Source organism: Sorex fumeus, unplaced genomic scaffold (assembly GCF_029834395.1).
Source record: "Sorex fumeus unplaced genomic scaffold, SorFum_2.1 ptg000014l, whole genome shotgun sequence".
In the NCBI taxonomy this organism is placed as follows: Eukaryota; Metazoa; Chordata; class Mammalia; order Eulipotyphla; family Soricidae; genus Sorex; species Sorex fumeus.
Window position 1 is genome coordinate 18,288,486 of NW_026606071.1, and position 26,032 is coordinate 18,314,517.

Sequence of the window (26,032 nt, forward strand, 5' to 3'; positions counted from 1 at the left end):
CCTGAAATCTATGTTGTCAGATACTAGTATGGCCACCCCAACTTTTTTGAGGGAGCTGTTTGCTTGCAGGATTGTTTTCCATCCTTTAACTTTGAGTCTGTGTTTGCTCTAATTGTTCAGATGAGTTTCTTGTAGACAGTAGAATGTTGGTTTCAGTTTCTGGATCCATTTTGCCACTCTGTGACTCTTGACTGGTGAATTTAGACCATTGATATTGAGAGAGATTGTTGTCATTGGGTTTTCTTCCATCTTTCTGTAGGGGTTGGTTGTGATTATAAGTGTTTTCCTTTTTATCTTAGAGGAGTCCCTTTAATACTTATTTTAGATTTGGTTTTGAGTCTATGAAGTTCCTGATGTGTTGTTTATCTACAGCATGGTGTATAGTTCCATCGAGTTTGAGTGAGAATTTAGCTGGATAAAGTATTCTTAGTGAGGCATTCATTTAATTGAGTTTTTTCACTATATCCCATCATTGTCTTCGGGGTTGGAGGGGTTCCTCTGATAGGTCTGCTGTAAATCTAAGGGGTGCTTCTTTGTATGTGATTTTTTTCTTTGACCGTGCTGCTTGCAGTATTGTGTCTCTGTCAATACCATCCATCATTCTGACTATGATATGCCTTGGAGTATTTTTATTAGGGTCTCTTTTAGCTGGCACCCTTCTTGCTCCTTGGATCTGGATGTCTGCATTCTTTAACTCTGAAACTTTTCAGCAATGCTTTCTTTCACTGTGGCTTTTTCATTGGGGTTGCCTCCCTGTCTTTCTGGTACTCCGATGATTCTAATGTTATTCCTCTTGGAGCCATCCCCCAGGTCTCTGATTCTCCTTATAGCTATTTTGAGGACTTTTCCCATTGTAAATTGTTCCCTGCACGATTTCTGTTGCTCATCTTCAAGCTCACTGATCCTGTCTTCAGCTGTATTCATCCTACTGCTAAGGGCATTTGCTGAGTTTTCAATTTCATCTACTGAATCCTTTATTTGTGACACTTCTTTATGTAGCTTTTTTTATTTCTGCTCTCATTTCTTCCTGTATTTTCTCGACTATCCGTTCTATTGTTTCTTTCATTTCTTCCTTTAGTTTCCTGGTTATCTCCTCCATTGATTCTTTGAGTAGTTCCTTGAACATCCTCTGCATTTCGTCTCGGAATTCTTTATCGGAAAGAGCATATTTGTGGATAACCCCGGTTGAGGATTCAGTACTCTTTTCTTTGTCCTCTCTTTGTAGTGGGGATTTGCGCTGTTTCTTCATGTTGTTTTGGTTGTCTAGTGGTAAAACCCTAGAATTCACAAGCACCTTTTATCGTGGTAAAAGATTCTGGATAAGGTCGGTCAATGGTGGTCACCCTTCTCCCTTTCTAAAGTCTGACCTTCCTCTCAGGCATTATTCTTTGGCGTATGACGGGCATCTAGTGAAGCTTTGAAGTAGGTGCTTTCCCACTCCCAGCACTCTTGACTTTCATCCCAGCCTCTAGCACCTAATTCTGTGGAAAAAATCCTGGCTACCTCAACTACAATACAACAATAATGCACTGACCTACTCCAATTCTAACAAAATACCAGTACACAAGAAGCTGTACAAGCCCAATATTTCTCCCTCTTCTTTAATCTATATTCAACCCTTCATATAAAATCTGATCTCCCTGATACCTGCCCAAACTCAAGCCTTCTTCACCCTGGGTTGAAGGACATCCTTAAAGGTACCAGGGTGCTTGAAAGCTGTAATGAGGCAAAGTTATTTGGGAACTCAATCCTGCCCTAGACTCAGAGCCATCCGCAGGCACTCTGACACTTATAGGATGATGCTGAACCATGGTGCCAGCTTTTGCCCTGGCTCTGGTCAATTCCTTCAGGGAGGCAAGAAAAGTACATCTCTTGACAGGAGATGGAAAGAAGAATATCATTTCCAGGGAAAATATTTTCATTGACATATCCTATAATATTAATCAAACCAAAAATGTTAACTTTTTATCTTTTATTAATTTTTTTTATTAGGCTGCTGCCCTGGTTCATGTTTATCTAGATGGGTCTGTGCTCGTAACTCATGGTGGGATTGAAATGGGTCAAGGAGTCCATACTAAAATAATTCAGGTAAGAATGAAAATATTTGGATTAAGGATGTTGGGGAGATCTTCCCAGGATGGGAGATGCATGCTGAAAGTAGACTAAACTATAATTCTGCTAAACTATACTGCTATATAGAAAAGAGAAGCATTTGAGATCAGCTGAAGTTAGTAATATTGTTTTGCTCTCCAGAAAAATCTTCCCTTTACTTAATAAAAACAAAAAAAGGAGCAAAGGCACCTTCTAATAAATTCTCATGTAGACCAGTTTTCAAGCTTCTGTCTTGTCCAGTCTTATGTTGGTGACTTTACTTCTCTAATATCATTGTCCTTTATCACAAGAAATGCTCTTTTCCCAGAACATTATCAGAAACATGGATGAAGCATCTCTATCAGTTCAGATAAAGTCGTTCCTTCCATCTGTTGCTTGGGATCCCACCTGCTCTCCTGATGTGTTATTCAAAGGGAAGTCAGATAAAATGAACGTGTGCTTAGGGCATAGGACCCAGGCTAGCTTCAGGGATTTTAGAAAAGAAGAACTTGTTTTGACTAGAAGACACCCTGGTTTTGCTGACTACTCCCTGCTCTGTGTATTTCCTGCACTTTCTATCATGTGGACAATATGATGCATGTATCTGTGACTCATCAAATATGTGAAAAAGAACTCTCCCTTAAAACTCAGGTTGTCAGTCGTGAACTGAAAATGCCGATGTCAAATGTTCATCTGCGTGGTACAAGCACGGAAACTGTTCCTAATGCATATGCCTCTGGTGGGTCTATAGTGGCGGAGGTCAACGGTTTAGCAGTCAAGGTAAAAGTCATGACCAAATAACTCATGCTGTCAAGATCAGAGCTTCTGAGACACTTGGTGAAGCTCAGGAGATGCTGAGAATCAATCCCACTATTATCTCATTCCCTTTCCTTCAGTTGAAAACTACATTTCCCCCCACACTCAACAGGTGATACAGCATGGTGGGTGGAACCAGTGGTTTCTCCTGGACTTAAAATACCACCTTCTCTCCTCCCCTACCTCTCACTAGTCAGCACCCCATTTCAGTCCTAGTCAGAAAATTTCTGCTCTGTGCTATGCCAATTCAGACTTGAACTCTTTGCCTTGGCTTTTCTGAGGCTCTGATTTTCCATGTCAGTCCCTTCACACTTCACTCTGGCCTTATGCTGCCTGAAGCCACTTTCCATGAAGTGGATATGAACACATTGGATTTAAAACAGTGGCTGGTAATTTACTATTGTTAAGACCTCTTAGAGTGACTTTTAAGGTCCCTATGAAGTGATGCGCCTTCAAGACCAGGTCACATGTCACCCCCTTGAGGAAAGCTTTCATATATCTTTCTGATAGGTATCACTTTTATTTGTTTTTCCAGAGGACTTTTAAATATGAGAGAATATAAGAGATCATGAGTTTTTAAACTGGTGTTTGCATGAAATGATTATTATAATTTTAATTTTGAAATAATCCCTAGGATGCTTGTCAAACTCTTCTAAAACGCCTTCAGCCCATCATCTGCAAGAATCCTCAAGGCACTTGGAAGGATTGGGTGAGAACCATTGTTTTTATTTTTATGCTAGAGAGTATGAGCGGAGTGTGAATTAAATATTAGCGGGAGATATACCTTAAAGAGACTGTGGTTACACAGTAAGCAATAAATAGAGGTCCTTTGGCTCTCAGAATATGGAAAGCCTATCATAGTATGGTGGGTAATCTTGCATTTGGGAAAAGTCATTATTAGATTAAAAATGATTCTATCTAGAACTCTTATTTTAAGCAAGAATTGGTTAATGTTTTTCTTATGGCCTAAGTATTTTCTTGATAGTAGCTATAAAGCTATTTATTCTCTTTTGAGTTCTATTATTCTTAAAAGGGGGAAGTGATGCTATAATCCTTCTATAAAAAATAAAAATCACATAAACATTTTTAGAAATAATAAAGAAAATCATTGGATATTCCTATCTTTATATCAGCACATATATATGTATACACACACATATATATGTATATACATATATGTTTTCAACCATAATATAATGGAAATAGTTAGATCTACTTATATTCCAGTTAGAAGAGAAGACACATATTGTCAACTCAACTGAATGCTTTAAAGATAATAGGCTCTAAACTCTAAACTACCAGGTAGTATGAAATGGATATCAATAAAGACTGGGAAAATGTGTCATGCCAATCATTTCAGAAAATTACATTAAAAGCACTGGTCTAGATAGATAACATTTTGTGAGTTCTATATAAAAATTGTGTGTTATTCCATACTTGTGACTCTCCTTATACTTAGTGCTTATAGGCACTCTCAGTTCTTTCTGGGCATATTTATTTCTGCCCTCAGCTCTGTGCTGCCTGAGAGTTTGATTTGAAAAAGCTGGCAAGAGAATCAATCTTCCATTGTTATGAATGGTGATTGTCCCGCCTACTTTATTCACAGTGGTTGCTCTTCTCATCTTTATCTTTCTCAGACATGGGGCCTTAGAGCTTGTCTCCATTTTCTTTGTAGATTAATCAACTGTGGGCACTACAAAATAAGAAAAAACTTTTGGAACAAATGGTCCAATTTAGCAAAATCATACCCTTCTTCTTAGACTGTTGGAGAATATACACAATATTCAAATTGAACCTCCCATTGTTTCCCAGAACATTACCCACTAATAGGCTGAGTATCCACAGATGACTTCCAGAAGTCATTTATAGCACATAAAAGTCCATTCTACTTTAGTCTAGAGTGTGCCACACCCTGGCACTTTCTGATCAAGGTTAGATTCAATGAACAAAGGCTCTTAACTAATGTGTGAAGGTGGAGAATACTGAGTAAATTAATAACATTTATTTCTAGTTACTACTCCTGATAGCTTTTAACATGTAGTGAAATTAAAATTGCAGTCTTGAATAATTATTTATTTAAACCAACTTATGGCATCCCATGTTACTCTTCTCTTACAGGCACAGGCTGCCTTTAATGAGAGCATCAGCCTTTCAGCTACTGGATACTTCAGGTAAATAGTCCTTTCAACCATGTTTTGGAAAACACCAGTACATCTTAAGGAAGTTTTATTTCTGTTTGCAGTATTGACAAAAATTTATTTTATACCTTCTATTACCTCACTATTAAGAACACCTTACAGCTAGTTAATCCCAATGTTCATTCAGGCACTTAAAATACAACTGAAATGACAATTCAAATCATGCTGGTTAGTGTTTGAGGGTTTACTGGGGGTTTGGATCCCACAGAAATTGAAATCCTAATGGATCCCATGAGGTAAATCCCAAACCTAAGGTAATTCAAGTTAAAAACTACCATATGAGAAAAAAACATTTCACACTTTCTTTTCTTTTTTTTTTTTGAGGGGGGGCACACCCAGGAGTGTTCTGTGGTTACTCTTGGCTCTGCACTCAGAAATTACTCCTGGTGGGCACAGGGGACTATATGGGATGCTAGTGATTGAATCTGGGTTGGTCACATGCAAAGTAAATGCCCTACCTGCTGTGCTATCTCTCCAGCCCCAATATTTCACATTTTGAATTTAGAAAGTTTTGTGCCAATCTGAGCTCAAAATAAGAAATTTGACAATAACATTTATTGTCTAGATGTTAAACCATTGGAATAACATACTTTTGAAAGCAAATTATGAAATTAATTCATTGGAGAGTGAAACCCATCAGAGAGAAGGATGCCATAGAGTTTTACTGATTTGATCACTTCAACAGTTGTCACGGGAGTTCCAGAGTACTAACTGGTTGTTAGGAATAAGCACTAGACAATTTTATTGGTCACTTCATTTAATAGGGGTAAGAGAGTATAGGAAGGCTCTGGAAGTAACCAGTCCAGCTTCTCTTTTACCATGGCATTCCTTTGAGATCCTTAAAGATGACTGGGAAACAGAGGGTGGCAGAAAACCAGGGCCAATAGGCCTGATTCCTCACACAGAAAGCTGAACCTTGAAGACAGAAAGACAGGGCAACAGGCGTGCTATGCACATTTGCAGTAGTGTTTGATATAAAAGGCACGTTGAATGCCTTTAATTTGAGAACAATAGGATTATATGTTACTATATTAGTTAAAGCTGATAGGATGAATATTAGTAAGAAGTTAACATACACACATAAGGAATTATTGGTTAGGAGTGATTGTTTTTAATTAGACAAAGCAAATTTAATGAGAAATAAGTAAATATGTATTTAGTCAACAGATTTATTACATGCATTAGGTGCTTACACATCACTCTACAAGTGTATTTGTTTGGTTTGCTGTGCATACAAATTGAGCACAACCCCTAATAGGTCTGTAATGAGGGGACCTCACGGTTTAACAACACTCCTCAAGGATTCTGTTTTCTCCAGGGGTTATGAGTCAAACATGAATTGGGAGACAGGTGAAGGCCGTCCTTTCGAATACTTTGTATATGGAGCTGCCTGTTCTGAGGTTGAAATAGACTGTCTCACTGGTGGTCATAAGGTCAGTACCAATTGGGAAGGTTTTTATGTTATACTTGGATACATAGCACAGCGGTAGGGCATTTGCCTTGCACGTGGCCGACCTGGCGAACCCGAGTTCAATTCCTCCACCCCTCTTGGAGAGCCCGGCAAGCTATTGAGAGTATTTCGCCTGCGCGGCAAAGCCTGGCAAGCTACATGTGATATATTCAATATGCCAAACAGAGTGACAGCAAGTCTCACAACGGAGACGTTATTGGACCTGCTCGAGGAAATTGAAGAACAACAGGAGGACAGTGCTACAGTGACAGTGCTTCTTGGATATATAAATTTCCACGTACTTTATCTTTAGAAGCACCACAGAAACACCATGTACTTGGCCCAAGGATGATTTCTATTATCAGAATAGAAACTTAGCAGTGACATTGATGGTATGGCTGATTCTGTAGAAAGCAAGTAGTGACTTCCTCTTTATTTTTTGTAGCCTTTATAAATGAAATTATGAAGAAAAGCATTTCAAGAAAGCATAGCCTCGAGGGAGGCTTTCATGTAGCCTGATGGCACAGCCAGCAATCCTGTCCTCTTATATGGAGTGCTGTTTTAGGACAATCTGAAAGGATTTCTTTAGTATCCAGTCACTCAGTAGGTACCAAAAATCAGTCTAAGGATGTTAAAAGGCAGCTTTTGAATTTTTTTTTTCCCTGCCAGATTCTACTATTTAAATTGTTTTGAGAGCATCCTCTGCTTTTAAGGCGTGTTTTGAAAAGAAGCAAAAAGGACACATACAGCTAGTTCAATACTCACTGAGTTTCCTCCTCTTGTTCTGGTCTTTGGGGTAAATGAAGCTACTTATTAGTCATGCTAATAGTAAATAATCATCAGTGTGAATGAGATTCTGCTTTCACTTAGTTGCTCCCAAACCATACCCAAAGTAAACACTTTAGTTATTTCAGCATCCACCCAATGTCCATCTCTTCAGCTGAGGCCACTTGTCTCTTGGAGTGCCAGACTTGCTAACTGGTATCAAAGACAAATTTATGTTTTATTGCATCTTTAAGTAAAAAAGATGAGGACCTGAACTTTTATTTTAGTGAAAATTTTTTTATCACTATCTAATTTTCTTAAGAAAAATGTTAGGTGACAGTTCCAGATGAAATAAAGACACTCAGGTTCCTTCATTCTATTAATGATTATTACAAGTATAATTTGTTCTGTAATGGTGGAGATCTTTATTCCATGTAAAAGAAGGAATATATCTGCTGGAGAGCAGAAGGATTTCCACAAGCCTGGCTTGGATTTCTGTCCTCATCTGTAAGTTGTTAAAGAAACTAGAAGTTAACAAGTTGTAAAGTTAGTTTATCTCTAACAACAAAAACTGGAAGGCAGCAGGTGACAGCTGGAAGACTTTTTTTTCCTGATTGACCCTGGGTCAAGGCTTTCATAAATAAACATCATGCAGTCAACTTGGACTCTGGATGTGGAGTCGTTTTGTAGCCATAGAGTTTTGCAGCTAGAATTCTGAGCATCAGAGAACTTTTCTATTTCTGTCATGTTAAGTCTGTTGTCGTGGATTCAGCTCAATGTGTTGCATCACTCAGCTGGACTCAGAGTCAAGTAAATATTTTTCTCTCCTATTGTCTCCAAGAAAAAAAATCATATAAGCTAATTAAGAGTAGTTATATAATTTAGGAGGTATGCACAGTCAACTCTACTACCTCATAAAATCTTTGTTGTTTCTTTTACCCGGAGTAATAAAATAATCCAAAGAGAGATTCAGTTCAACTCCATACTGGAAGGAAATATTTCTCAGCTTTTTTCTGCCTAAATTATACTAATTTTTGAATTATTTCTTTAATAGAACATCAGAACAGACATTGTGATGGATATTGGCTACAGTCTCAATCCAGCCATTGACATAGGCCAGGTATGTGGAACCAATTTGCCTCTGTTCCTGTTTGTGAAAGGCGAGACTGCTGTGGGGGTCAACAGGGAAAACATTCCATTCAGCTTATTCATCATCTTGTTTTTCTTCTCTCTTAGCCAAAATCATTCTATTCAGGCCAGCTACAGAACTCAAATCTCTGTTTAAAAACAGGAAAGAAACTAAGATGTTTTAGGTAGTATTTGAAGAATATACTGTCTGTGACTGGGAATTTTGAGTGAGTCAGGAAGAGACTGGTAGTCACAAACTGAGTGCTACCTGTCTGGGTTAGAAGTTGAATGCAGGGGACTAAGTGCTGAGCACTAGACTCTAGTTTTGAGGAGTTTGAAGTTGACTTTGGGCGACAAACATCATCTGCAGCTGTAGGTATTGATAGGCAGCTGATTTTTTTCTCAGTCACTTTTTAATTTGAATTTTAAAATTGTAGACAAGATGAAAGCATGAAAAGTATTTTCAATAAGTTTTAAAATGCCTAGTGTCTCTTAAAAACAACTTAATGACTTTGCAGCTACATGTCCTCAAAGAAAAGTTCATTAGCTGCCTCTTTGAAGAGCCATGTTCTCTGATGCTAGGACTCTGGAACTGGTAGAGGCTCCCTTTATGTTCTGTGTGTATCTTGCCCTCAGGAGTGGTTCCCCTTATTTCCTCCAACTGAGGACCTAAATTGAGTCATTGTCTGATTGAGACACTGGTTGGAGAATGGGAAGGATGTGCAGATTGAAGGTGTCAAAGCAGACTTCAGAAAGTAGTTAAGGGTGGAGGAGGGTTTCAAGAGCAGATGGGAAAAGGCTTCCTGGAAGAGAAGAGAGTGAAGGAAATCAACCTGTAAAAAGACCTGAAATTCAGTGTACATTGATGCCACTGTTTGCCAGAAAAGACTCTTGGGAGAAGCAATGACAATGGTGAGTATCTGAGTCAGAGGAGGAAGACATGATGGAGACAGGGTGGAGAAGATAGAAAATGAAGGCCAGATTGGTGGTCTCTAAGACAGGACTTAACTAAGTAGAGGAGGAAATCTGGCTCAGAGAATGGAGTTTATTTGGATTCATCTATTATTGTGTAGAGAAGAACAGGCCTGCCAATTGCAGAAGTAGGGCAGGAAAAAATTTGGCCACTGAAAGGAAGTAAATGAAGAAGAGACCCAGAAATCAGAAAGAAAAAAAAAATGTGGGAAGGTAATGTTGGCTCCATGCAGACATGTAGGAACAGAGAGCATTTTTATTTTATTTTATTTTATTTTGTTTTATTTATTTATTAAATTTTATTGAATCACCATGAGATAGTTACAAGCTTTCATGTTTGGGTTACAATCATACAATGATCAAACACCTATCCCTCCACCAGTGCACGTTCCCCACCACCAATACCCCTGGTATACCCCTCCCCTTGCCCACCCTCCCACTGCATAGAGAGCATTTTGAAGCTATGAAAAAGCTTTGGGAATATCCACCTCAGGCCTTTCCTGTTAAAAGTGAGAAAAATGTGTCCAGATGTCAGAACAGTCAACTTGTGAGGATGGTGGGATGAGATGCTGAGACTCTTGAGTCCCAAGAGCCTTTTCTGGCAAACTGGGCTCTGGGGATGAGTGAGTCAGAAAGGGGTCAATCCTCCTCAGAGGCAAAATTAATGAGAGTGTTTGGGCCATCAGCTCTTAGCAGCTGCTTATGGAGTGGAAATGTTCAAAGTCCCTTGACTTTGAACTTAACATTAAATGGGATGTTGAGAAACACTCTTGGGTAAGCCTTCAGAGAAATGCTCCAAGACACACTGAAAACACTTTTAAACTGGTCTTTTAATCCATTTTTAAAAAATATTTAAAACTTTGTATTTTAAAACTTCAAACAAACAGCATGAAATTGAAATGGCACTGTTTACTGTATTTTTCTTATAAGTTGAAATTCTTTTTCTCCCCTCAGATTGAAGGTGCGTTTATTCAAGGCATGGGGCTTTATACAATAGAAGAACTGAAGTACTCACCTCAGGGTGTCCTGTACACTCGTGGTCCAAGCCAATATAAAATCCCTGCCATCTGTGACATCCCCATAGAACTGCATGTTTCTCTGTTACCTCCAACTGAAAACTCAAATACCCTGTATTCATCTAAGGTAAACTACACTTTGTGACTAAATGCAAACTTATGTGATATGTGTGTGGGATGGGGGGCTTTATCTATCTCTTGGTACTTGGGTTTTTATTAACAGGATTGTAGGATAAAGTGCCCTTTAAAAATGCCCCATTAAACATTTTCATTATAAACATATATGAATGAATTTATGAACTTTAGAACTTCACATGAATTTCCATAGCCAGCAGGCTGTATATGGTTTTTCATCTTGAAATAATAATCCTCTAACCTTCAACATCTGCTTTCCCCACTTGAGATACTATGTGTGTGTGTGTGGGGGGGGGGGGGGGCGGGAGTCATACCCAGCTCTGCTCTTTGCCTACTTCTGGCTTGGAGCTGAAGGGTCACTCCATTGGTGCTCAATAGATCATGCAGTCAGGGCCCAGGCTTGAATCTGGGGCTCCAGCTTGCAAAGCATGCGCTCAGCTCTTTGAGCTGTTTCCTTGGCCTTCAGGATGACCTATTTATGCTAGAATTCTGAGAATAGGAAAACTGGATTAAAATAAATGCCAAGTGTAAAAGTTACTTATGTCACAGTTTACATATACAAATATTTTTACATGTGTGTCTGTGTCTGGCAGTCACAGCTAGGGGATGTTTCCCTTGCAGGGCATAGGGGAGCCTGCACTGTTCCTGGGATGTTCTGTGCTCTTTGCCATCCAAGATGCCGTGAGAGCAGCGCGGCGGGAGAGAGGCTTGAGCACACCATTGGCATCAACTAGTCCGCTGACCCCAGAGAAGATTAGAATGGCCTGTGAAGACAAGTTCACAAAAATGGTACCTTCTGGATTCTTATTTGCTTCACTTGTGGTTAAGATGTGTTAATCCACCAGAGTAGTTCTCCATAGCAGAAAAAAGGGTTAGGACTCCTAAGTGCATTTGAACAGATGTGGTCCTTGGATTTTATCAGTTTGGCCTGCAGAGGGGCTCTCTGCCACATGCAGAAAGAAATTTCTTTTTCATCCATCTATTCTATCTCCCTTCCTGATTTTGTTCCCTTCTTAGGATATGTCATTCAGAAATAGAAATCTGAGACTAAGATACTCAGGTCAAGAGTCTGGGCAACTACAATAGTCCATTTCTCTGTACTCCTTCAGGCTCCAAGAAAGTTGTACTATTTCCATTTTCAGTCTTAGAGTGGGCCCTTTTCTGGTCTCCAACTCTAAGAGCAGGAATGATCCTCTTAGCAGCACTGTTGCTGACCAAAATGCCTCAGATCCTCTTGGTTGATTTTTAGAGAGGTTGATTAGTTGGCTGTTGTGTGGTTCTGGGAAGAAGCCTGGGACCTCACAACTGTGCTCTAACCAAGCCCTCATTTTTTTTTTCTTTTTTTTGGGGGTCACATCCAGCGATGCACAGGGGGTCACTCCTGGCTCTGCACTCAGGAATTACCCCTGGCGGTGCTCAAGGGACCACATGGGATGCTGGGAATCGAACTCGGGTCAGCCGCGTGCAAGGCAAATGCCCTACCTGCTGTGCTCTTGCTCCAGCCCCCGATCCTTTATATTCAGTGGGTTTTCATTGTGGGTGGAAGGCAGCCATGCACAGTAATTCCTCTGACTATAAACAAGTCATTCCTTATGTTTAAGGTAGCGCTCCCTCTTCAACTCCCTCTCCTGCTGGCTCCTTATAACCAGTTCCCAGTAAATCTTTACCCTTGAGAAACATGGACTTGATATCCACATTTTATTTGTCCTTTCTCAGGCATGAGGCAATGATTCTCTTAGCTGCCCTGCCTGATCCTTAGCCCTCACCTGGGTGCCCCCAGGTGTCTCATTTGTGTGCATTTATGCTGTACTATGTTCTATGATCTTTATCCTATTTTATATATATTTTTTCCTTTCATAAGTGTTTTCCATGTTAAAAGAAAATCAACTTTGTTCTTTTATTCTAGATTCCAAGAGATGAACCTGGATCTTATGTTCCTTGGAATATATGCGTGTGAATCAAATTTAAACTTCTGCAGGAAGCAGACTGACTTTCCAGTATAGCAATCTAACCAATATCTATGTTTAAAGATGCTAGGGACCAAAGATGAATTTTCATGATTCAGAAATAATTTCAGAAAGTATTGCTTTTATTTGATGCTGATTTTAAATGACCCATTTAGATTTTGGTAGTTATGTTTCAACCATGTAGAAGTCATGTTTTAAATGATGTAAGTACTAACTGGTTTCTTCTAGAATGGTATTCTTCATTAATCAGTGCCTTAAATTCATTCAGTTTAATGGAATAGAAGATGGTGATTTATTTGTGATTCATATTTGACTTGTATCTTCTAACAGAAATTATACTGTCTAATGAAAGGAAATGGTCTAAGTAATTTTATTAGTAGAACAAACTATAAAGTGTCAAATTTTTATTCCCCCGTGTGTTCAAAAAAATATGGATGCATGGCGCATGTGTTCAGTGATCATGAACCGTTTCTCCACCTCAGCTGCCACCACTGTTGATGGACACATGAAGGAGGGAAAAAGGTCAAAAAACTGTTTGGTGATCAGATGCTGTTTATCCCAATCTCCATCCTGATTCCAGACTTTTACTGCCTCTCACAGTCTCACACTCCCTGTACAGTTTCACTCTCTCCATCCAGTTACACCCTCTTGATCCAGTTTCACTCTTCCCTATTCCTGCCTCCCAGCTAGTTAAGAGCAAAACATCAAAACAGTTACACATAGGTGAGGTAGCAAAACCAACATATGTAAAGCCCTTCCTTCCAGGGTAGCTAGGACAAAAATCTCATCCTGCTAGGAGATCCGGCAAGGGCTGAATTTCATCAAAGGCCATATTTCTTCTTTCCGTAGTCCAAATCCATTTAAGCAGTCATCTTAAATTTACTTCTTAATAATATTTTTAGTCATTTTGTATGGAGACAGTAAGAGATAAATTAAGCTTAAAGAGTTGCTCTCTTGGGGACATCTCGCTAAGTATCCCAGACTACAGTCCTCAGGCCAGATTAGTCCTTCTTAACCTCAGCAAGGTCCTTATCCAGTTTCTTCTTTTTAGGTCATGCCAGAGTTTTTCCATGACTCTGCTTTTAACTTATTAAAAGCTTTATGGCACTTGGCCTGTCCCTTTTCAATGTCGGGGTAGCTTACAGATTGCCATGGGTCCATCTAAGTCCCTCGCCGAGGACCCTCCTTTTAAGGTGCTAGGGACTAAGGGCAACTGAGACTTAAGTAAATATGACAGATGCCCAGGAGTAAATATTATTAGGATTCAATTAACTCTCAACTAACAAGAGCATAGCATCAACTTCCTTTCTGTGTCTATACAAAAAGAACATTGCTTTTAAGTAAACTGCAAAGAATATAAAGGAAAGAGAAAAGCAGTATTTCAATAACAAATACAAAATCCAGAATCCTCTGAAGAATCTGACTTTACAGGGTCTGATTAGGGAAAATGAGTGATTAACAGATAGGAGAGGTAAAGCACAAAGGAAGAGTTAAAGATTAATACCGTGGAAATGGGAGTGCTTCGTGAGCATTGTGATGGATATTATGCGATAAATCTAAGCTCCTTGCAGTGGAAGAGAAAGAACTGGACCAGCACTGCCCCCTTACACACACACACAACTTCTCTAATCCTCCTTTTCTTGGCAAAATAGAACCAATCATTGTACTAAAGACTATAATTATAAAGATATAATAATTCTAATAATATGATAATTCTCTAAAGAAAGTAATGATAAATGGACTTAAAAATGAAACTGTCTTGATTTAAAGACTATAAAAAATTGAAGAGATAACTCCTATGGAAGAAAGTATTTGAAAATAATATATCTGATTAAGATCTACTATACAGAATATAATTATTAAAAACTGCTACCAGTCAATCAAAAGATAAATTATCCATTTAAAAATTTATTAAAACGCCATTATTTACAGTTATTCGTAGTTGAATTTAGACATAAAATGTTCTAGCACCAGTCCCACCACCATTATCAACTTTTCTCCAACAGTGTCTTAGATTCTTAATAACCCAATTTTAAAATATCCAAAAGAATTGGAGACATTTTTCCAAAGATGATCTGTAAATGATCAATAATGATATGAGAAGATGATCAAATTCAATGGTCATTAAGTAAATTCAAACCAAAACCACAACAGAAGACTTTTACACACACACACACACACACATACAAGATGGCTGGAATTAAAAAGTGAATAGTAAAGTATGGACATGGATGTCAAGAAACAGAGTGTCTCCTCATTGCAAGGGAGAAAGATAATGGTTCAGACTGTGGGGAAAAGTTCAGTGGTTCCTCAAAAATTTAAACAGGTTATTGCCATAACCACAGCTAGATAAACACCCAATAGAAGTGAAAGCATATTGTCACATAAAACCTTGTACACAAATGTTTATAGCATTCTTCATAATAGCCCAAACTGGAAAGATTCCAACTGTACTAATTTATTAAAAGACATTAAAGAAAATGTGGTCTGGGTGCCAGATGGTAGTACAGTGGTTGTGTATCCAACCTGGGTTCAATTTGGAGCACCACAGGTTGCCCCAGAGCACAACTGGCTGTAGTCCTGGAGGTCCTCAAACATAGTGGGAATAGTCCTGGTATCTCCAACACCTCAAGCCTGAGCACCATCAAATCCTTGGCCCGTGCACTGAACTACCAATCCATTGACTTAGAATTTGCAGCATTGCCCTGGATCCCCACCCACCCTTCCAAGGGGAAAGAAACAAACTAGTGGCCAGAATGAGAGCACAGTAGGTAGAGAACTTGCAAATCGCCAATCCAAGTTTAATCCTTAGTATCCCATATGGTCCCCCAAGCTTGCCAGGAGTAATTCCTAAACACAGCGCCAGGAACAAACCCTGAGTACTGCTAGATGTAGCCCACAAGCAAATAAAATAAATAATTAGAGTCCTAGGTGGGTCATAAACCCTCACACCTTCTTTTCCCTGCACTGCCCTCATCCACCTAGATCCTGTAGGGCCACCCCTTGTTCCCAGCATTTCCTAGGCTAGAAAAACTCCCACGCACACATATTGCTGCCTTCAGAGATCTTCAATCCCAGTCCCCAGAGCAAAACCTCACAGGAGGAATTTTTCCAGTTTTTAATTTCTCTTGAATTCACTACTGGGTGGAGGGATGGGCACTTGATCATTGTATAACTGAAACCCAAGCACAAAATTTGTAAGCCTATAACTGTACCTCATGGTTTTTCACTAATAAAAAAAAAATAAATAAAATAAAAAAAATTTAAAAAACAAAGAGGAAATCAAAAGATCCTGCAACATGCCTACTCCATATGGAATCCCAGCGACTATGAGTTTACACTAGCAAGGCCCACATCTGGGCGCCATCTTGGTGCACCAATGGCCTGGGCCCAGAGACACAGCAGTAGGGAGTTCTGGAGGGCACCACAGCATCAGGGATTTCTCCAGACCCCATACCAAGCCAATTTCATCAGGACACCCCAGATAGAGCAGATCTAGAAACTCCAAATTGAATCCTAAAATGGATTAGCTCCCTACAGAGATGTCTCTGGAACCCAACCGTTCAAAATCTTAGAATTTTAGAATGCATATCATTTTGCATTCATGATCTGCAAAATGAACAATGGAAAATAAACGATCTGGCATCTGCGCCTGGAAAGCAGGCTTGAATGATGGTGGGAAAATTCGAGCAAAATATAATGCCCAAAAGTAGAGAGAGAGGGGCTGGAGCAATCCAACAGTGGGTAGGGCGGTTGCCTTGCACACAGCCAACCCGGGTTGATTCCCAGCATCACATATGGTCCTCCGAGCAATGCCAGGAGTAATTCCTGAATACAGAGCCAGGAGTAACCCCTGAGCATCGCCGGGTGTTACCCAAAAAGCAAAAAAAAAAAAAAATAGTAAAGAGAGAGTATTGGGGAAATTGTCTGCCATAGAGGCAGAGTGACGACTGAGTTGGGGACAGGGGGGATAATGGAGACCTTGGTGATGGAAAGTTTGCACTGGTGGAGGGATGGGCTTTTGATCATTGTATGGCCGAATCTCAAACATGAAAGCTTTGTAACTCTCACAGTGGTTCAATGAAAAAAAAATTTTTTTTAAAAATTTAAGAGAGAGAGAGAGAGAGAGAGAGATCCTGCAACAAAGGAGAATGACTATAAAAGCTACCAGAACATATGGGACACAGCAAAAGTGGTGTTAAGTAGGAAGTTTATAACAATACAGGTGTTCATTAGGAAGCAAATAAAGGCCCACATAGGGATCAGAGAGATAGTAGATAAGGTAAGGTGCTGATCACCAAGGTGGAAAGTACTAGAGACTAATGAATGTTATTGTCTCTTTGTCACACTCTCAACCTTGTTCCATGATCTAATTTAGACTTTAGTAATTCTTTTTTTAAAATTTTTTATTGAGTGGGGTGGGCCTTACCTAGTTGTGCTCAGTACTTACTTTTATGTGTAAGTACTTACTATGGATCACTCCTGGCCATGCTTAGGGAACTGTATGTGGTTCTGGGGATTGTACCTGGGTAAGAAAAAAGCAAGATAACTGCCTTAACTGCTATACTGTTTGTCCTCTGGCTTATGGCAATAATTCCTAATGGCCTCAGACTAATGACTAAGGTTATTCTTAATGTTTCTGAACAATACTATAAAATATGGTGGTATTTTTCAGGCACTGTTTAAGTCATTTCAGTTAACAAAATGAACAAAAGTGCCTGCCCTGAAAGAGATGGAAGATCTGAAGAAATGGAAAAACATTCCATATTCAGGAATTAGAAGCGATAGCACAGCGGGTAGGGCATTTGCCTTGCACACAGCCAACATGGCCAACCCGAGTTCGATTCCTCCGCCCCTCTCAAAGAGCCCGGCAAGCTACTGAGAGTATCTTGCCCGCACGGCAGAGCTTGGCAAGCTACCCGTGACGTACTCAATATGCCAAACACAGTAGCAACAAGTCTCACGAAGGAGACATTACTGGGCCCGCTCGAGCAAATCGAAATATTATAAAAATAACCATCCTCCCTATTTTTATATAGATTCAATGCAGTCTTTATCCAGATTCTGATAACATTCTTCAAGGACCTAAAACAGTCAACAATAAAAGTTGTATGAAATCATGAAACAATCTAAATAGCCAAAGACATTGTGAGAAATAAGAAATTGGGATGCATTTCATTCCCTAACCTGAAACTGTCCTACAAAGGTATAGTGATCAAAACAGCATGATATTGGAACAAGGGAAAATCTCTGACAAATGGGTTAGAATCAAGTCACTGTCACTGTCACTGTACTCCCATTGTTCATCGATTTGCTCAAGTGGGCCCAGTAACGTCTCCATTGTGAGATTTGTTGTTACTGTGTTTGGCATATCAAATACGTCACGGGTAGCTTGCCAGGCTTTGCTGTGCAGGCAAGATACTCCTGGTAGCTTGCAGGGCTCTTCGAGAGGAGCAGAGGAACTGAACCTGGGTTGGCTGGGTTGGCCTCGTGTAAGGCAAACGCCCTAGAATCAAGTACCAAAAGACAAATCCACAGACCTATAGTCAACTAATTTTCAACAAAGGAGCAGTGTATATGAAGTGGAGTAAAGATAGCCTCTTCAGCAAATGGTGTTGGGATAACAGAACAACTACATGTAAATAATGAAGCTCACACCTACACAAAACTCAATTAAAAGTCATCAAAGATCTTGTGATCAGAACAGGAACTATAAATACATAAAGGAAAATATAAGCAGATGCTCCAGGCTATGAACTTTAAAAGTGTTTTTAATGATATGATTTAATTGGCAATGGCAACATAAACAAATAGGATTACATCAAATTAAAAAGTTTCTGCATGGAGAAACACTGACTAAAACTAAAAGACACCCACTGAATGGAAGAAAATATTTGCACCCAACACATAATATAAAGGGTTAGTATCAAAGGCATATAAAGTATTCATGAAGATCAACAACAAAAACCAAAATGAACAAAATCAATAACAAAAACAATAAAAATTTTAAAATGAGCAGAGGAAATGGACATTTCTTTGAAGAATACACATGAAAAGTGCTCATCATCACTATTGGGGAAATCAAGCTGGCCTCACATGCTGGGGGAGAGGGCAGCTCAGATAGAGAAGGAACAACCAAGTAAAGGGTGTTGGGAAGACCCACTTGGGTTGGGAGATATGAGCTGAAAGTAGACTATAGACCAAACATGATGGCCACTCAATACCTCTATCGCAAATGACAACATCCAAAAGGAGAGAGAGAACAAAAGGGAATGCCCTGTCACAGAGGCGGGGTGGGGTGGGAGGTGGAGGAAGTGATGGGGGTGGTGGGAGGGCTCCTAGGATCATTGGTGGTGTAGAATGGGCACTGGTGGAGGGTGGGAACTAGATCATTGTATGACTAAAACACAAACACGAAACTTTGTAAGTATGTAACTGTACCTCACGATGATTCATTAATTAAAAAAATTAAAAAATTAAATTAAAAAATTTTTTAAAAAACCAGATATCATTTCACACCAATGAGAATAACTTTTATCAAAAAAAAAAGTCAACAACCCTGGAACAATCTGTGTTGGTGGGTATGTGATGAAAGAGAAATTTTCACCTTCAATTGGTGGGAAAGTTTTCTCGTTCAACCCCTGTGCATAACAATATGGAGAGTCCTCAGGAAAGTATGACTGGAGCTTCCATATAACCCAGTAATTCCACTTTTTGCTATCTATCTTAGGACACAAACACATTCATTCAAAAGGGTACACCATTATTCATTGCAGCACTTAATACAATAGTTGGAATATGAAATCAACTTTTACAGCACTTAATCGGAGAGCCCGGCAAGCTACCGAGAGTATTCGGTATGCCAGACACAGTAACAACAAAAGTCTCCAATGGAGACGTTACTGGGCCCGCTCGAGCAAATCGACGATCAACGGGAGGGCCTTTACCTTTACCTTTACCTTTAATACAATGGAATCAATTTAGGTGTCCAGTGAGTGGATAATGAAGATGTGATATTTATACACAATGGTATACTATGGGTTTTCAAGGAATGATAAAAATCATTTAGTTTGCCACAATTTAGATGGAACTGGAGTATATCACATCAAGTGAAGTAAATCAGAATAAGAAAGTCAAATCCTAGATAATCTCAGTTATCTGTGGTATATAGAATAACAGGACAAGTCGTGAAAGAGATTAAGATGGGGATACATAGATTGCCCTTGACCCCAGATTACAGAAATGAGGACAGAGAAGTAAAGAAATCAAGGAGGGATGTAAGAAGAGTCAGAAAGAGGTAACAGAGGTGCAGTTCAGGGACTTTGGTATCACTGGTGGTGTGGCAGAGTTGTGGCAAAGGTACATATCTAAATGAACAACACCCTGTAAGCATAAGGTCCAAACTACAACCAAACTCATTAGAGTGAGAAGTTTGATGCTGAAACTAGTGATTGAAAGTGGCAGTTGGGTCCCAAGCAACTGCTGCTTTGTCCACCCAAGAGGTTTTTAAGATGCTTCTGAGGGAGAAAGACCAGTTGCATAGAGGACAGCCCCTTGGGGCACCTGTTGGTCTGCACTCTGAGAGTGGTACTCCAATTAAATCTAGCCCTGTCTCCTCATCTTTCTTTGCTAGTCTCTCTTTCCTCCGCTCTTAAATTGAATTGGAAATTCGGTGTACATTTATCCCTTTATTGGGGGCTACCCACTGGAACAGAATTTCTTACAGCCAGCACCACGAACGTAATAAAGGATCAGAGAGAGAGAGTATAGTGAATTAGGTCTTTGTCTTGCCTTCAATCATTGCTATACATATGATCCCCTGGACACTTCCAGGAGTGTTTGCTGTGAAGGAGTAAGCCTTGAGTAAGCCAGGAGTAAGCCTTGAGCACCACCTGGTTTGCCTCTCACTCCACCCAAAGAGTCTACTAGGTAAAAAAATTTCTAGGATCAGAAGAATAAATAGTCAGTAAATGCACAGCAAGATAATTGACCTCATTATATCAAGAGGGATGACAATTATGAATGGTGCTTGCCCCACATCTTATAAAAATGTCTGATACTCCATAAGGTAAAGACTGTGGGGAAAGCTTCTCTCTTAAAAGTGATTTGTTGTACCAATGCACACATTTTGGAATGTGGATTGGCTGGGCCTAGGAGTACATACTCCTCAACCAGGAATTCCAGTTTTAATAGAAAGTTCCTGACATGAAAAATGTGTTAAACAAGTGGCCAAATGACTTTTGATATCAGCCACTTCTGTCTTTGGTCGCCCACTGGGAATAGTGTTTTGTGAAGACTTGTGAGGGCAGGAGTGAAGGCCATGCATCAAAGAGGCTGCTCCTGCTGCAGCTGCTGCTGCTGAATATCCAACCTGCCTGCAACAGTCTAAAGTCTAGTTCCTTCCTTGGTAAGGTCTTTCCAGGAGAGGAAACAATCACTTAGTGGCCCACTGCCAACTTTGAACCCTTTCATCATGGGAGGAGCAGTGATATAGCTAAAAGAAATAAACATTTGGGGGTCTAGGTTTGCCTTGTCTTCCTTCAGGGACTTTACCATCATTGCTCCCAAAAGACTTTTCCAGTATTAAATCCTTAAAAAACTTTTTTTTTATTAAATCACTGTGAGATAAAGTTACAAAGCTTTCATGATTGAGTTTCAGTCATACAATGATTGCACACCTATCCCTCCACTGGTGCATATTTTCCACCACCAATGTTCCCAATGTCCCTCCTGCCTCCCCCACCCCATCTCACCCTTTGCGTCTGTGGCAGGCACCTTCCTTCTTACTCTTTACTTTTGGGGCATCATGCTTTGCAATACAGGTACTGAGAGGCCATCATGTTTTGTTCTTAGTTTACTTTCAGCATGCATCATCCATCTAGATTGATCCCCCCAACCATCATTGACTTAGTGGTCTCTTCTCCATCCCAACTGCCTTTTCCCCCAGCTCATGAGGCAGGCTTCCAAACCATGGAGAAATCCTCCTGGCCCTGGTCTCTACAGTCTTGGGTGTTAGTCTCATACTATGTTATTTTATATTCCACAAATGAGTGCAGTCATTCTATGTCTGTCCCTCTCTTTTTGACTCATTTTACATAGCATGATTCTCTCCATGTCAATCCACTTAGAAGCAAACTTTATGACTTCATCTTTTCTAACAGTTACCCAGTATTCCATTGTGTAGATATACTAAAGTTTCTTTCACCAGTTGTCTCTTCCGGGCACTCTGTTCTTGGCACTCGGGTTGTTTCCAGATTCTGGCTTTAAATCCACTCACTTTGTATTTCTTTTTTGAGGAAACTTCTGTTCATTTATTCTCCCCATTTTTTGATGGGGTTGGAGGTTTAATTCTTGTACAATTCTACTAGTTTCTTGTATATTCTGGACATTAATCCCTTATTAGAGGGGTATTGGGTAAATATTCTTTCCCATTCTGTGGGCTCTTTCTGTATTTTGGTCACTGTTTCTTTTGAAGTGCAGAAGCTTCTGAGTTTGATGTAATCCCATTTGTTTATGTTTGCTTCCACTTGCATGGTCAGTGCTGTTTCATCCTTAAAAATTCTGTGAAGAGTTCTGCCTACATTTTCCTCTATGTACCTTATGGATTCATGTCTGATATTGAGGTCTTTAATCCACTTTGATCTGACTTTTGTGCCTGGTGTTAGAAAGAGGTCCGAGTTCATTTTTTTGCAGGTAGCTCTCCAGTTTTCCCAGCACCACTTGTTGAAGAGGCTTTCCTTGTTCCACTTCACATTTCTTGCTCCTTTATCAAAGATTAAGTAGTCATATATTTGGGGGTCTGTGACAGAATATTCAACTCTGTTCCATTGGTCTGCAGGTCTGTTTCTAGCACAGTACCATGCTGTCTTAATTACTACTGCTTTGTAGTACAGTTTGAAGTTGGGAAGGGTGATGCCACTCATCTTCTTTTTCCCAAGGATTGTTTTAGCTATTTGTGGGGAGTTTATTGTTCCATATGAATTTCAAGAGTGTTTTTTCTATTTCTTTGAAAAATGTCATGGTTATCCTGTTAGGGACCACATTGAATTTGTATAGTTCTTTGGGCAGTATCGCCATTTTGATAATGTTAATCCTCCCTATCCATGAGCAGGGGATGTGACTCCATTTCCTAGTGTCCTCTTTTATTTCCCAAAGTAGTGTTTTGTAATTTTCCTTGTATAGTTCCTTCGCATCTTTGGTTAAGCTTATTCTGAGGTACTTGATTTTCTGAGGTACTATTGTTAACGGGATTGTTTTTTTAATGTCTATTTCTTCTCTTTTGTTATTTGTATATAACAAAGCCATGGACTTTTGGGTGTTGATTTTGTAGCCTGCCACTTTTCTAAACTGATCTGTTGTTTCTATTAACTTTTCTGTAAAATCTTTAGGGTTTTCTTAGTATAGTATCATATTGTCTGAACATAGTGATAGTTTGACCTCTTCCTTTCCTATCTGTATTCCCTGGATACCTTTCTCTTGCCTAACTTCAATGGCCAGGGCTTCCAGTACTATATTGAATAGGAGTGGCAAAAGTGGGCAACCTTGTCTTGTGGCCGATCTTAGACAGAAGGCTTTTAGTTTTTCCCCATTGAGAATGATACTTGCTGTGGGCTTGTGCTAGATGGCTTTGACTATATTGAGGAAAGTTCTTTAAATGCCTATTTTGCTGAGAGTTTTGATGATAAATGGGTGCTGGATCTTGTTAAATGCTTTCTCTGTGTCAATTGATATGATCATATGGTTTTATCTTTTCTTTTGTTGATATGATGGATTATGTTGATCGATATCCGAATGTTAAACCAACCTTGCATCCCTGGGATGAATCCTACTTGGTCATGAAAAAATGCTCCACAGCGCTAGCCATCAGGGAGCTGCAAATCAAAACAACAATGAGATATCATCTCACACCACAGAGACTGGCACACATTCAAAAGAACAAAAGCAACCGGTGCTGGCATGGATGTGGGGAAAAAGGGAAACTCTTTCAATGTTGGTGGGAATGTCCACTAGTCCAGCCTTTCTGGAAAAAAATATGGACAGTCCTTCAAAAACTAGAAATTGAGCTTCCATATGACCCCGCAATGCCACTTCTGGGAATATATCCCGAGGATGCAAAAGAGCCCAGTAGAAATGACATCTGTACCTATATGTTCATTGCAACACTGTTCACAATAGCTAAAATCTGGAAATAACCCAAGTGCCCTAGAACAGATGAGTGGTTAAAGAAACTTTGGTATATCTACTCAATGGAATACTATGCAGCTGTCAGGAGAGATGAAGTCATGAACTTCGCTTATAAATGGATAGACATGGAGAGTATCATGCTAAGTGAAATGATTCAGAAAGAGAGGGACATAGATAGAAGGATTGCACTCATTTGTGGAGTATAAAATAACATAACACGAGGCTGACTCCTAAGGACAATAGATACACGAGACAGATAGATTGTTCCATTGCTGGAAGCCTGCCTCATGAGCAAAGGGGAGAAGGCAGCTGGAATAGAGAAGGGATCTCTAAGAAAAAAGATGGCTGGAGGAATTGGTCGGGATGGAAGATGTGTGCAGAAAGTAGATAAAGGACCAAACATGTTAACCTCTCAGGATCTGTATTGCAAACCATAATGCCCCAAAGTAGAGAGAGATTATGGGGAATCATGTCTGCCATGGAGTCAGGAGGAGGGTGGGAAAAGGGGGTTATACCGGGGATATTTGTGTTGGGAAATGTGCACTGGTGGAGGAATGGGTGTTTGATCATTGTGTGATTGTAACACAAACGTGGAAGCTTGTAACTATCTCACCGTGATTCAATAAAATTTTTTTAAAAATCCTCTCTCTTAAAAGAAAGGCCAAATGATTTTCTGGTTTTATTTTTGACTTCTTGAGAATTAACAGATATAATTCCTTTTGTTCTTTTGTTTAGGGGCCACATCTGGTGCTCTTCAGACGTTACTCCAAGCTCTGAACTCAAGGATCACTCCTGTCATGCTCTGGGAACTATATGGAATGCTAGGGATCAAACCCCAGCCAGCTGCATGCAAGGCAAGGGCTCTACCTATTGTACTATCACTTTGGCTCAGAGATACAATTCCTAAATGTGCTTATTGTTTTCCATTATCCTCAATTCTGCCAGAATGGCAACTCAGTATCACTTTTTTCAGCACCACTGGTAAAAGGAGGCAATGGCCAGTTAGAAATGAACTCCTATAGCTTCCCAAGAGGGATGTGCTAAGAAATGAGAACAAAGTTTTGTGAGGGGTTCAAGATGACTTTAACTAGTATTAAAAGGGGGCCTTACTTGTAATCTCTGTGCTCCAAAGTTTGTGTTCTTTTTTCTACACCCTGTTTCCTCTCCAAAGGAGGTGATAAGTCTTCTAAAATCCCTTCACCAAAAGAAACTAACAGTGGGTTAATTTTCAGGAGTTTTTCTGTGAAGTTTTCCTGTGAGTGCTGATTTAATGCTATTTTCTACTGATTCCAAGGTCTTGTTTATTTAACTTCTCAAATATGAAAGAAGAACAAAGAGTGTGTTTTGGAGGTAGTAAGAATTAAAATGCTTTTATTCAACTGTGAATCTTATGAAATTTAAAGTTTATAACTAACCATATTTTTAATTCATCAGAAATCGCTGTTGTGTTAGAATGAAAATTTTTATTGGTTAGCCTCTTATTCAGAGCCAAACACTTTTTTTCTGAAGGAATAAAATCCAGCACAATATAACGTTACATAATTTCATAATTGTAAAGTGGTATTTGATCAAGTCAGGCAAATAACATATTCTAAATAGCTGTTTCTCTTCAGAAATAATGGACTCAATACAAGGATTTCCTCAATACAGACATAGTACATTAAGAAGAATTCAAAGCCAAAAGTAAATTCTTTATTTGACCTGAGGTTGGGGAGGATATACCTACTTTTTGTTGAAGAAACCTAATAAAATAAGAATAGCTGGAAGATTTTCTACTTCTCTTGTATTTATGGAGTTCTTCCCTTCTATCATACCTCATTGCAAGTAGATTGGGGTAGGATTGGAGTAAAGTAAATGACTTGTCTTGCAAGTGGAATGACAGATGCCAGTGGGTGTGGCTTATGGTTTCAGAGGACAAAGATGGCTGGTGAATATGGCTATATCCTTTACAGAAAGAGATATGTGTTACTATATTCTTGGTTTCTTTTTTCTTTATATAACTTTTGAATTGTTAGAGAAGTTTATTACGCTTACACAAAAATAGTGGGGAGGTACATGGTGTGTCATCTCTGAGTCACTTGGAATCCATTTCACTGCCTTGGAGAGCAATATTCCTTCCAGGAGGCCTCTGGGTTTTTTTTTTTTTTTACAAAGTCTCAGAAAGGGCACAATCCACATTTATCTTGCTTCTTCTGGGAAAAATAAGGATGTATATTTTATTATTGGTCTGTGTACACAGTTACACTGCTAATTGTAGCCAAGGAAACCCTCTTTTGTGGCTTGGATAATTTAATTTGTTGCTATGTAATA

The 26,032-nt window shown here is 39.4% G+C and overlaps 1 protein-coding gene across 1 annotated transcript in view; it reads left to right on the top strand.

The window, feature by feature from the left end:
- The window catches only part of AOX1 (aldehyde oxidase 1), a 91,845-nt gene extending 78,864 nt beyond the window's left edge, over positions 1-12,981 (top strand). Inside the window, exons 27-35 of the mRNA XM_056111776.1 lie at positions 1,993-2,088; positions 2,743-2,871; positions 3,542-3,616; positions 5,026-5,078; positions 6,424-6,538; positions 8,375-8,440; positions 10,375-10,563; positions 11,193-11,360; positions 12,478-12,981. Of these exons, the coding sequence (XP_055967751.1) occupies positions 1,993-2,088; positions 2,743-2,871; positions 3,542-3,616; positions 5,026-5,078; positions 6,424-6,538; positions 8,375-8,440; positions 10,375-10,563; positions 11,193-11,360; positions 12,478-12,528 (942 nt within the window). The 3' untranslated portion in view covers positions 12,529-12,981. The remainder of the gene's footprint in view (positions 1-1,992; positions 2,089-2,742; positions 2,872-3,541; positions 3,617-5,025; positions 5,079-6,423; positions 6,539-8,374; positions 8,441-10,374; positions 10,564-11,192; positions 11,361-12,477) is intronic.
- The last annotated feature ends 13,051 nt before the right edge of the window (positions 12,982-26,032 follow it).